The 12,204-nt window shown below is 38.3% G+C and overlaps 2 protein-coding genes and 1 long non-coding RNA gene across 4 annotated transcripts in view; all 3 read left to right on the top strand.

Annotated features, from left to right (window-relative positions):
- The window catches only part of Gcn2 (eukaryotic translation initiation factor 2 alpha kinase Gcn2), a 34,430-nt gene extending 28,490 nt beyond the window's left edge, over window positions 1-5,940 (top strand). Inside the window, exons 23-24 of the mRNA XM_074094748.1 lie at window positions 2,673-2,854; window positions 3,747-5,940. Of these exons, the coding sequence (XP_073950849.1) occupies window positions 2,673-2,854; window positions 3,747-3,894 (330 nt within the window). The 3' untranslated portion in view covers window positions 3,895-5,940. The remainder of the gene's footprint in view (window positions 1-2,672; window positions 2,855-3,746) is intronic.
- Window positions 1-12,204, top strand: part of LOC141432493 (uncharacterized) — a 126,620-nt gene that overhangs the window by 32,207 nt on the left and 82,209 nt on the right. The window lies entirely within an intron of this gene.
- On the top strand, window positions 6,942-9,304 carry LOC141432304 (uncharacterized). Of its 2 annotated transcripts, none has more exons than XM_074093851.1 (2): window positions 6,942-7,110; window positions 8,390-9,304. In XM_074093851.1, exons 1-2 carry the CDS (start codon window positions 7,055-7,057, stop codon window positions 8,625-8,627), a joined length of 294 nt encoding a protein of 97 aa, XP_073949952.1. In that variant the 5' UTR covers window positions 6,942-7,054; the 3' UTR covers window positions 8,628-9,304. The 2 variants fall into 2 exon arrangements, with proteins under 2 accessions (XP_073949952.1, XP_073949951.1); XM_074093850.1 differs by lacking the exon at window positions 6,942-7,110 and adding an exon at window positions 7,125-7,320.

Genomic DNA, 12,204 nt, shown 5'->3' with positions numbered 1-12,204 from the left:
AAAGGTACAGTCAGCAAAAAAGCTTGTATTAAAAATGAAATTTTCACCAAAAACTTATTTTTAAAAAACCCAAGTAGTTTCTTCTTTTTTCTTTAATACGACCGGGTTCGTGCGACATCCTTATGAGATTGTGAGATCTATTTATCTTTATTGAACCGAGTCGAAAGGTTATTTTAACATTCCTAACACCGACATTAACGTAGACATTAGTGTTAATCATTATTTAGTGTTAATACAGTCACATGATTACTGGTCGGAGCAATTATGACAGGAGATGGTACGTTCGCCTCACGTAATATCAAAGAAGAGACAGACAATGACTGTACTGACCGTCGATTAGTCCTTTACTAATTATTTTTTTATTTAGAAACAAACAGTCTTACACAATAATTTTGCATTTTTTTTGTATTTTTGCAATCCCCCTGGTGTTGCAGGTGTCTATGGGCAGTGGTGATCTCTTACCATCAGGAGACCCACTTGCTCGTTTGCCATCCAGTCGAATAAAAAATAAATAAAAAAAGCTAGGAATTAGTTTTATATAAATAGTCCTATAGTTCCCTATAAAAAATCTAATATTAAGTACAGTTGTTAAGTGTTTATTAAGTGTGCATGTTTTGCATTTGCATGACAGTTTTATATGACTTTTGGTACTACAAAGTTACTACAAAGTTATACCAAAGCAACAAAGCAAATCAAAGTTTTTTAATATGAATCTAGGTATATCCTATACTTTTATACCTCGCGCTCCTCCCACGAAAAAAGGAAAAATCTAGTGCTAATACAAGCTAAAGGCAACTCCCTTAGTAAGTGCTTATAGTTGTTGATTTTGCATGCGTGTTGAACCTTGTCGAGATAACATGACCCGACGAATGACTAAACGATATAAATAGCCACTTACATTGAACCTTTATGATGTAAATGAAGCAGGGAAGCGATTAAAAAAGCGTGTTAATTGCAAAGAGAAAACAGTGTCAATGTCAAATATTAAGAGATATTGACATGTCTTTTTATTGTAAAACACTTTTGAACAATAAGTCACAGCAAATATTTAACAATTGATTGTAAGTAAGGGCATTGTGGCCATTTACATTATTTTGGCTTCATGTGTAATTCTATTTTAAACACTCAAGTTTTTCAATAAAAAGACTCAATACTTTATTGCACATAATGGTTTTACAGGTGGTGTGACTTTAACTAAGAGATCACATTATGTACCCTGTTGGGCGCAGCAATTAAGATTACAATTACAAAATTAATAATTTTTAGTATAAATATTATTATATATTAATTAATTATTACATAGATTATTATTTTTATTGGTTATTATTTATTTATTACATTGATATATTTGCATTCCATACATACTATAATTTATCTTCTAAATAATGTTGAACACTGTAATAAGATTTTTTAACTAACAGTTGTTTAAAATTCTTTATGAATCCTAAAATAAACTAAAATAAACGAAGTATAGCTTTGTACCGCTGTTACGCTCCCGTGGAACAATATGTGTAGCTAGTTCTACTGGCGGCGTTCCAACTACTAACTATATTAAGTAATTGAGGCCACAGAAAGCTGAATTTTTTATAAACCTCAGATCAAATAAAAAATAAAGATGGAGTGCGGTCAAACATGTGCGTAGGCGGGTGTTGCCATAATAATTCTTAGTACCCCGATACTACAAAATATCGTTACCGTTGAATAACGTTTAATAGCGTTTTAATTACTTTCACACTTTGATACCGTTACTTCAATAAAAAACGTTGATAAACTTTTACAAGAACCAAATAACTACGTTGCGTGTCACTTTCTCACGCTTTAAGCCGTGTTAATAAATAATAGAATTAATAAAAAGATTTATTACATAGGCGGCTTTTACCAATACCTAATAGGGTAACTACAATATTATAATGGCAACACTATGTTGACGTTTTAAATAAATAAATTAACGGGACATTAACACCAATTAACCTAATCCAAAGTAAGCTTAGCAAAGCTTGTGTTATGGGTACTAAGCAACGATAATAAGGTTGTGATTCTAAGTTGACAATATAAGGCCTCTGATTTGTGGAGCTGAATAATAGTAAATGGTACAACAAGAGTATAAAATGAGCCATTTTACATAGCCACCCGAGCCGGTACGGCGAGGGTGGATAAACACGTCGAGGGGAAAATGGGTTTAATATTCGAGTTTTACACTCTGCTTTTCACTTTGATGGCGAGGAAATGAAATAGCAACAGTGGAAACAATGTTCATTTACTATGTACCAACCTTTTACTGTTCACGCATTATAATTATATATTTTTTGTTTTATTGATCTATTTTGAATGATTTGATTGATTTTTAGTTTTATTTAAATTAAAAATTAATTAAAAAATATGTAGAATCTTCTTTGTTTGTCTGTTTACGCTTGATTGCCTTGGTCTTAGACAAAGATTTTACTTTATGCACTAGAGCATAAAAAACATTTTATGTCGCCTAGATCCAATATAAACACATGAGCATGAGAATTGAAAAGAATATTTGTATTTTATTTTATTAGTTAGGATACAGTGTGTTTGCGGTACAACAACGATTTACTAAAATGACTATTTGACAATTATATGTACAAGAATGAGATTTAAAGATAAACCTTAAATTCAGTTTTATTAGATGAGCGACTTTTCCGCAGATAAACACCCAGCTGACCTCAATCCTGGTGCAGCTGGGCCTCCAATCAGTGCTGAGCCGGTGCCGCGCGCACGCGCTCGCGCTCGCCTGCGAGGGGGGCTGCGTGCGCGCGCTCTGCGCGAGGCTCACCGCGCCGCTGCACGCGCACGACGTGCCGCAAGCCGTCGCCGCCGTCGTCGCTGAGTGAGTACACTGGCCGATGTTGAAACTGGCGCTAATGTTATGGATGCTGACACTATTACTAATGTTATGAAAGAAAGAAAATGCGTTTATTGCCAACAGTTAGGTAGGTATATAATATTACACAAAAAAGGTACCTACTCTAAAACAAATTAACTTACTAACTATATGCGGGTTCTATAAAAGTTCGTGAGACCTTATGGATGTTCACTCACACTAATGTTATGGATACTGACGCTAATATTGTGCATACTGACACTAATATTATGGATACTGACACTAATATTGTGCATACTGACACTAATGTTATGGATACTGACACTAATATTGTGCATACTGACACTAATGTTATGGATACTGACACTAATATTGTGCATACTGACACTAATGTTATGGATACTGATGCTAATATTGTGCATACTGACACTAATATTATGGATACTGACACTAATATTGTGCATACTGACACTAATGTTATGGATACTGACACTAATATTGTGCATACTGACACTAATGTTATGGATACTGACACTAATATTGTGCATACTGATGCTAATGTTATGGACAGTATCACACTGTCACTAATGTTATGGATACTGGCACAATATTATCGATATTGACACCAATATTATGGTTACTGACGTTACTAATACGAATATTATTAACTTTGAAACTTATATTATGGGTAATATTAGCACTAATCTTATGATCAGTAGCAATATTTTTATAACATTGATACTGACTTTACGGACACTTTCTCTAATATTATCTTATGAACTCTGGCACTAAGATGCTATACCGAAATTATAAGCAGGTAATATTTATGTTTCATATGAATCTGCCGTCCAGCGTAATAATATTTATCATTTATTCATCCCTCTCATCTCTTTTCCAGTTTCCCGAAACGTCAAAAGATCCTAGAGGAAGTGCAAGAGGAACTGATCACCCTCAGCAAACAGTGCAACCAAAATCGGTCCTCCGACGAGACCCAGCTTTTTGCGTTGTACTCTATTCCTGACTCTCTTTGTCGACTAATTACGTGATGAAGCTAAAGCTACGTAAGCTAAATGATCAGTTGATTTCAACCACGTTAGACGTCTAGAGTCTAGGACTGTCTGATCGAAAACTAACCGATTTAAGGATTGATTCTCTCTAAACTTGCCCACATTTAAATGTTCTACGCTTAAGTCTACTGTGATAGAATTTGTGGATAAGTATTGTAATTAAATTACGATGTGACCAAAGAAAAAAAAGGATATATAGTCACTTGCATTTAGTAGCATTTAAAAAAGATATTTAGTGTGACTATTGATGGAAAAAATTATACTAATAGTTTCTCTTGCACTATTCACAAATTCTATTTAACTAGACTTTCGGTTTTATCGCGGTCATGAGTTAAGTCCCTTTCTAACCAGTAGACATGTGCGAAAAGGATGGATACTTTATGTGCGCGTTAAACGTTGGTATAAGGACCTTCTAACTGTGGTTTGGGTTGATAGGCAACTTCCAGACCATCAGAAACTAAGATTAATTATAAATACTATAGTTATTATAACTAATAAGGATGAAGAATAAAGTTTTACCAATGTTAAAGTGAGATTTTAATGCCAGTCAATAGAATTATCTCGGTAAGGAATTCTATTATTTAAGTCAATAGGATTGAAGTAATGTTAAACTCAAAATCGAAATAGTTTACGTGTGAGGTTAGAAAGAGAACGCGCACTCTCTTGCTCTGACACTTGATGACTAAAATTTTCATTTTTGAACTTGAATTTTAGATCTTAATATAAAAGATTCTGTCCTTGTCTAAGTAGGTATTTTAAGTGCGAAAGGGAGAGATATAAATATAAGAAGTACCTACAGATCTCTCCCAATAACATCGGTAAAATGATTAAAAATCAACATTGTTTCGCATTTTTATTATTTATGATGATTAAGTTGAAAGCACCGTACAGTTCGCCAAAAAAACATTTGTACCTAATATCGACGTTATGGACATATAATTAAGATAGATCAGATGTCACAGAAAATTTGGCTCGGATGTCCTTATGAGGTCTAAATATTTGTCGTTTGGTTTACATGCAATCTATTTTTTTTTTAAGTAGCCTGTATAGTGTCCCACTGTTGGGCAAAAGCCTCCCCTCTTGACCTCCACAACTCTCGTTCTGACGCAATTTCAGGCCAGTCCTTTGCGTACGTGTCCAGATCGTCCCACCATCTCCTTCTCGATCTGCTTCGATGTCGCTGGCCGTTCTCCGGCACCCACCAAGTAACTGTGCGAGCCCACCTTTGTGGGTGCATGCGACAGACGTGTCCAGCCCAGTCCCATTTTAGCTTAGCAGTCATTTCCCAACGTCGGTTATGCGTGTTTTTGAGCGCAGCGTGGTGTGAATTTAATTTAATTTTGTATTAAAGTAGGGAAGCCCAATAGGGGATTTTGGGATTACTCGAGCGTGTCAGATGAACGTAAGGAAGGATACTGGCAATTGGCAGCCTGCTGAGTACCTCTGCCATATATAAGTCCATATAATATGTCGTTTTTTTCTGCATTTAATAAAAATCGCTACGAGCTTGCGCCACTTCCGAATAGTCTTGAATGGGAACCTTTTTAGTATTCACTTAACATCCCCTGTGAGTATCTGACTTATTACATATTTTCTATTTTCTACCCTTCTGGGTGGCCTACCCCACCACGCAAGTCAGCAGAGAACTATTTTCGGTATCAGAGACATGCTGAAGCATCTAAACTACAATATCTGACACCCTTAAGCATTCCCCGGCCACTGGAACGGAAAACATCACATAACTTTTTTTCTTCCTATAGACTAATCTACAAAATCTAATCGGTCTCCTTGACGCTCGAGTAAATAAATACTAAATAGCCATTTAGCATCATGGGCTCCCCTACTATGTATTATAATATTCGCGTCAGCTAGCGTAGCGCAAATAAAGTGAACTTTTCCTCCCTTGACAGAAAAAAATAGTTAGAAGTTTTACATTATTGTATTATGAATGTATTTTAAATACGAATGTATAAATTTACAAAGTGGTTCTAATTTTGTAAGTGCTAATTAAATATTAAATTGTGATGGTGTTGTTTTATTGATTCCAAGCTTGAAGTAAACCTAATATTTTTATCTAAGATTCGACAAAGTATTATTCATCATCAGCCGGAAGACGTCCACTGTTAATCAAAGGCCACCCTGTTAGACCATATATATAAATAAATAATATCCCTGGATAGTCGACACCGATTGATCTAGTTCCAAAGTAAGCAAAACAGTAATGCCATGGAAGTAGTAATGTTAGAGGGCCTACTCTGAAATTCGAAAATCGAAGTTCGTATCGTACCGTCCCTCTCACTCTCTTAATAAATAGTACGAGTAAGCATCAGAGCGACGAAACGACACGAACTTCGATTTCCGTAGTAGCCCCGCAGAGTTGCGGACTGTGTCTCCATTGGCGTGGAGCTAGATAGCGGAGCGGAGCGAGAAAGTTAAATGTGCGAGCGGAGTCGCGGCCTTAAAGGACACAGCTCATTAGACCCACCCGGCACCCGGCCAGCACCACCTCGACTTTCGGCGTCCACTCGTCGACAGGTGGTCCACGGGTGGACGCCGCGTTGACAACGAATGGACCACGCGTGGTCCATGAATTTCCTTAGTCACTACGGTGGCGAGCAGCGGGCTGTCACTGAGTGGTCCACTCACCGTCCGCGCGTGGCAACCTTGCTGTTGATGTAGTGAGCGCATACCCAGTCAAATCCATAGATGAAGAATACTAACCGCTCGAGGCCGCCTGCTGGTCGGGTGCCGGGTGGCTGTAATGAGCTGTGACCTTTAAGCTACTTACCAACTCCCTGTCCACTCAAGACGAACGGAGATGCAATTCATTAGTGCTCCGCTGCCTCGCTCCGCTCTTGTAGACAGACAGCCTAAGAGTAAGTAAGTTATCATTTCTCACTAAATATAAACAGTCATCCAAAGTAATGGAAACTTAATATACACCCAGACGGCTATTAGGTATCTAACTAGCCTGTAGCTAACTAAGCTATTATAAGAGCAAGATAATTTATTATCGATGTATATTAAAACAACCAACATCGCTACTTTATCGCGACAGTCTGTGTCCGCCGTCCGCACCTTGCACGTTAAACGCAAATAATTACATGAAATTGTTTATTTAAATAATAATTATGTTGTAATGGATCCAGAGAGGCAACCGTTGCTGCGCGATAATGTTAGGTGTCAGAGATTTAGGTATTGTTATTTGATATACTATCTACAGCTTAATTTAGTTTGAGAAATAATTATCGTTGTATCGTTATATTGCCGGGCCGTGCGGTTGTGAACTTATGAGTGATCGTTATTCTACGGCTATGTCACTGCAAGTGCAAAATGCACTATTTAAATGAGGATCGATTTATTATCCACAACGGAAGAGAACGGTATATGCGTTTGGAGTAAGAGGTTGCGTGTTTATATGTTGTTTACCATTTTTATCAAAAACTAACGAAGTGATATTCACTAATAGTTCGTAAATTTTTAAGTTTTAACTGTCACTTCACATTCATCAGCATTTTCCAAAAACTACGCTCGCGCAAAGCTTGGGCAATTGGGCATAGGCACCATTAGCACAAGTGCCTATCATAATATATAAACCTTTTATGAAAAATTAGGTTCCTACCTAAATGATCGTGAACACAGCATTTAAATCCATCGCTTAGTTTAAAAAGATCTAGGCGTACGAACGGCGGGAAGAGGTTTTATTTCATAGGTAGTTACTTGCGGTAAAGATAATAAGAAAACATCCTTATTTATTTATATGTTTGTTGTATTTGGGAACATCCTTATTTATTTATTTATTTGTTTCAGGCAACTAGGCCCATATCTTTACAAAGTATACTTAAAATAAACTTTCTTTTTAACAAAAAACTGACTATTTTCACATCTCAATCTCACCTACATTAAGTGCAAATGGAAAAACTTGGAAACATGATAGTAATGCAATATAACAAATATTTAAAGACCTAATGAGTTGCAGTTGACGTATTTATAGACATTTAATTGGTTTTTGAATATCGGAAGTGAATTAGTGATTCTCTACGTTTACTAGTAAACTCAGAGCTGCGAGTCCCGATTTTAATCTCCTCTGCGTGAGAGGCCTTAGGTCAAACCACTAGGCCATCACGGCTGTTTTCTTATTATAATCTCTCAAAGCCCTGTGTTCCTTTTACCCTGCCCAAACAGAAAACGTTTCTATCCCTTTTAGATATTTTTGCCCCAGCCATAACCCCAACCGTCAAAATCTCTAAGGCGCAAGCCTCACAGAAGAGACGTGGGACGGGGGCGTGTCGCGGACGGGACGGACACGAGACGAGAGCGTCTCTGCCTCGTCTCTTCTGTCTGCTTTGGATCACGACGTTTCTATACATTTAGCATGAAAACTGATTCAAGAGGCGCCGGTCCGCGACTGCGACGCGCCGCCTTCCCACGTCTCTTCTGTGAGGCTTGCGCCTAACGCTAAAGTTTCTTCCAGACCTTTGACCTACGACGAGGTATTAGCCTCGCGTCATAACTTCGTGTGGCGGCGATCTCGTCTGATAATCATGCTGATCTTCTGGTCTACTATGGTCATGTTCCTCTCCATCGTGGCGTGTCTGCTGATGAAGTCCAACTGCTATCTGAAGATGGAACCAGGCGTGCCCCCCGTGCACTTGACGCTCGCGCCACTCATTGCCAGTGGAAGAATAAAGAATGAGGCGTATATAACATAGTATATCTATGTGTACAATACTAATATTGTATGTAGATAACTGGAAGTTTGAACAGAACAGATATAGGCAGCGTTTATACCATAAATGTGTGAGGATTTGATGCTAGGAAGGTGTTTGTCATGAACCAATAGAACGCTTCATTTACCTGTCCTCGCACAGCACAGATGAGATGTAGTGGAAACAGCTGAGTGGACCACTGTCTATCCAGTTAGGTAACCGAACCGCTTCTATTGCTTTATGAGAAACATTCTTCGCAACACACCCTCGCACATCTCTGGTTAAAACGCTGCTATATTAGAGACCTTTATCCCCAGAGGCGTCTTTAGCCCATGTAGCCCGTGTGCAATTATTACTTTAGCGGCATCTAGGAAGCGCGCGGTCAAAATGGAATAGATAGAAAGTGCCGCGGCCGGCGCCCCTAACACCGCTGCGCCCGTGTGCAACGCACACCCTGCACTATAGGTAAAGACGCCTCTGTTTATCCCGATGTTCCCACGAAGTCGGGAAAAAATCCCAAAATCTCAACCACTAGATTTAGTTGCTCTTCTATAGGTGAAACTACATGAATAAGATGCATCTTCCCCAACCAATGGGGCAAGACCGGCTGAGTGAAGAGATTGTATGTTGTAGATGTGTGCGTGTTTTTAATTGATTAATTAAATTTAAAGTCTAAATGATTATGTGTTTTTTAAGTTAAAATCCTTTCTTATCTTTACTAACACATTATTACTAATATACTAACACAAATTAATAATATCTATTAGTATTTTTTTAATACTAATACACTAATCGCTTACTGATACCTAGTATAATTGTGAATAAATAATATGTCTGTCTGTCTGTTACCTCTTAGCGCTTAAGCCGCTGAACCAGTTCACAAGAAATTTGGTATTAAGACAGCTATCCCGGAACCATGTAGTTATCCGGGATAAAAACTATCCTATGTCCTTCCCAGATTCTCAAATTATGTCCATGACAAATTTTGTCTCAATCGGTTCCGCGGATTAACCGCGAAGAGGCAAGAGACAGACAATATTAGATACTTTCACATTTATAAATTCTAGCTATTTTTGAAAAATTCGTTTATCTCTATCCCGCGGAAACTACGTATGCAATTTTCCGGGATAAAAACTTCTAAAATTTCTGGTCAATCCGACCACTGAAAGTGCATCAAAAACTTGCAAGATTTCACCCCTACGTACATATATAAATAACAAATAAGAAAAAAATATATAATTAAACAAATTTATACCAAATGAGTCCCTAACTAAACAAAGCTTGTACTATAGGTACTAGGCAAAGGATAAATATACTTAGTAAATACATATATAAAACGTCCAAGACCCGAGAACAACACACCTATTATTCATACAATATCTGCCCCGGCCGGGGCCCGAACCCGGGGCTTTAAGCTTCGTAGTCAGGTTCTCTAACCACTTGGCTATCCGGTCAACAAAACAAATACATACACACATAATACATTGCAAGTAAAATAAAAGCTTCTAACTTGTATAATATGCTTGGCGTAGGACGCCCTCAACTAGGTGGAGCGATGATCTTCGCAGGTAGCTGCAGGAACTGGATGAGACTGCCGAGGATCGTGCTCAGTGGCGTGCAACAGAGGCCTCTTGTCCAGCATGGACTAAGATAGGCGATGATGATGATGATGAACTTGTATAAGTATATCGTGAAATGGCGCCATTGCATGATATGCCTAAAAGTTGGCCAGGCATATCACGATGTGCCTGAGAAACAATACGGCAGATCGATTAGAGCAACGCATTCGTCGATATTCCTAGCTCTATACCGGGCGCTTCGTGATATGACGAAAAAAATAAAATAAAGGTATGAGGGGCGAAGCGAGGAGTGATTAGCATGAATTGTGACCACAGCGCACGAGCCGGGCAAACGAAGCGAGCGTGCCGCGGAAGCGGCCGGCGAAGTGCCAGAACCGATATGGCGGCGTTTCATGATATGCCTAGGATTTTTATGATCTGCTAAACGTCACTAGGCAAATCGTTAAACGGTGAGTTTTGAACGATTTGGCGGATGCCCCTTAGCCAATTCACGATATGCCTAGGAACTTCGTGATCTGGCAGATTTTACGATTGGCCGCCGACATGTATAATATGACCTGTGTTATCGATATGCGTGCTTTACCAAAATATCAACTGAATTAAACCAATAGTTACGTGTTTTGCCACAAGCTCTGAACTTTCGGTGTTTCGGGGTCACTTCGAATTACGGACAAACTAACAAGTCAAATTAAATTAATATCCAATCTCGAGTTCTCTGAACTATTCGATAAATCACGACAATTCGTGGAACTAAGTTTGGTTTAGCCTTGACTTGAATACTTTAGCTATGGGTTACTGTTAGAATGTAAAATTAAGTTTTAAGGTCTCTACCCACTGCACCGTATCATATCATCATCATCATCCCAGCCTATATAAGTCCCACTGCAGGGCACAGGCCTCTCAGAATGAGAGGGCTTGGGCAGTAGGTCCCACGCGGACCCAGTGCGGATTGGGAACTTCACACACACCATTGAATTGCTTCGCAGGTTTGTGCATGTACCGTATCATATACCTTAACCGTAATAATGTGTAAGGGGGGCTACTACAAAATTCGAAAATCGAAGTTAGTATCGTGCCGTCCCTCTCACTCTCGTATTAAATTTATAATATTATTACAAATTTATAAAATTATTAATGTCGGTGAAATTGCCAAAATTCCGTTATGTGTATTTTTTCATTTATTGTTTCGGCATAAATGGCTTTTAAATTAAATGCTTTTAAGTTCGAATTTCGCACTTCGTAGTACAGTCACCAGCACCAATATCTGACACAACAAGCGTGCATAAATATCTGATACGACTCTATTCCTAGGGCCGGAAGGACGTGTCAGATATTTTTCCCGGCCAGGATTGCAATGTCAAACGCATGTAGGTACATGACACGCGACGGCGACGGTTAGTTACGAAATATGCTAGTGGGCATAGTCTCATACTTTTCGATGCAAAGAATAGGTGTAGCGGGGTTGACGATGCGATGGAAACGACTTAATATAATCACACGGTTTATTAGGCAAACTCAATTACAACTGAGCTGAGCGGTTTTATGGTATACACTCGGAGAACAGCAGGCGTTTCGAGCAAGACACCGTACTGCGATCAGAGTCGTACTATGATTCAGAACTATATTGGAAGATGTTCAATGACTTGAATGCAGCCAACCAAGTATAATGCTGTCCCTAACAAAAGACAACAAACGTTAAGTAAGCCGCGGTAATCACAATTCTATACTCCATTTATTTTGACATTTGAAACTTAACGGTAAAATTTGCACACGTTTTTAAATGAAACAACGAGACTATTTAAAATTGTATTAATTTCTGTAAGTAATAAAAACATAATAAATACCGCTAATAAATGTACATGTTGGCATTTTTAATCCATTTGTGTTCGAAATACCGAGAAACGTGTGTTACAATTTGTCCGTTAATTCAAACCTTAAATTAAATGGAGTATAAGTTTACACCTCGTTAGTGAGTTTAATTAGGGAGCAGCGCCATCTAT

The sequence above is a fragment of the Choristoneura fumiferana genome, chromosome 11 (assembly GCF_025370935.1).
Source record: "Choristoneura fumiferana chromosome 11, NRCan_CFum_1, whole genome shotgun sequence".
In the NCBI taxonomy this organism is placed as follows: Eukaryota; Metazoa; Arthropoda; class Insecta; order Lepidoptera; family Tortricidae; genus Choristoneura; species Choristoneura fumiferana.
This window is presented reverse-complemented; position numbering and strand designations above follow the sequence as displayed.

What these genes read in the sequence shown, in the direction of transcription:
- LOC141432304 (XM_074093850.1), top strand. Translation starts at nt 7,262, where the DNA reads ATGAGGATCGATTTATTATCCACAACGGAAGAGAACGGTATATGCGTT. An exon ending in ATATGCGTTTGGAGTAAGAG is followed by an intron (nt 7,321 to 8,389) that starts GTTGCGTGTTTA and finishes AGTTTCTTCCAG; the next exon opens with ACCTTTGACCTACGACGAGG.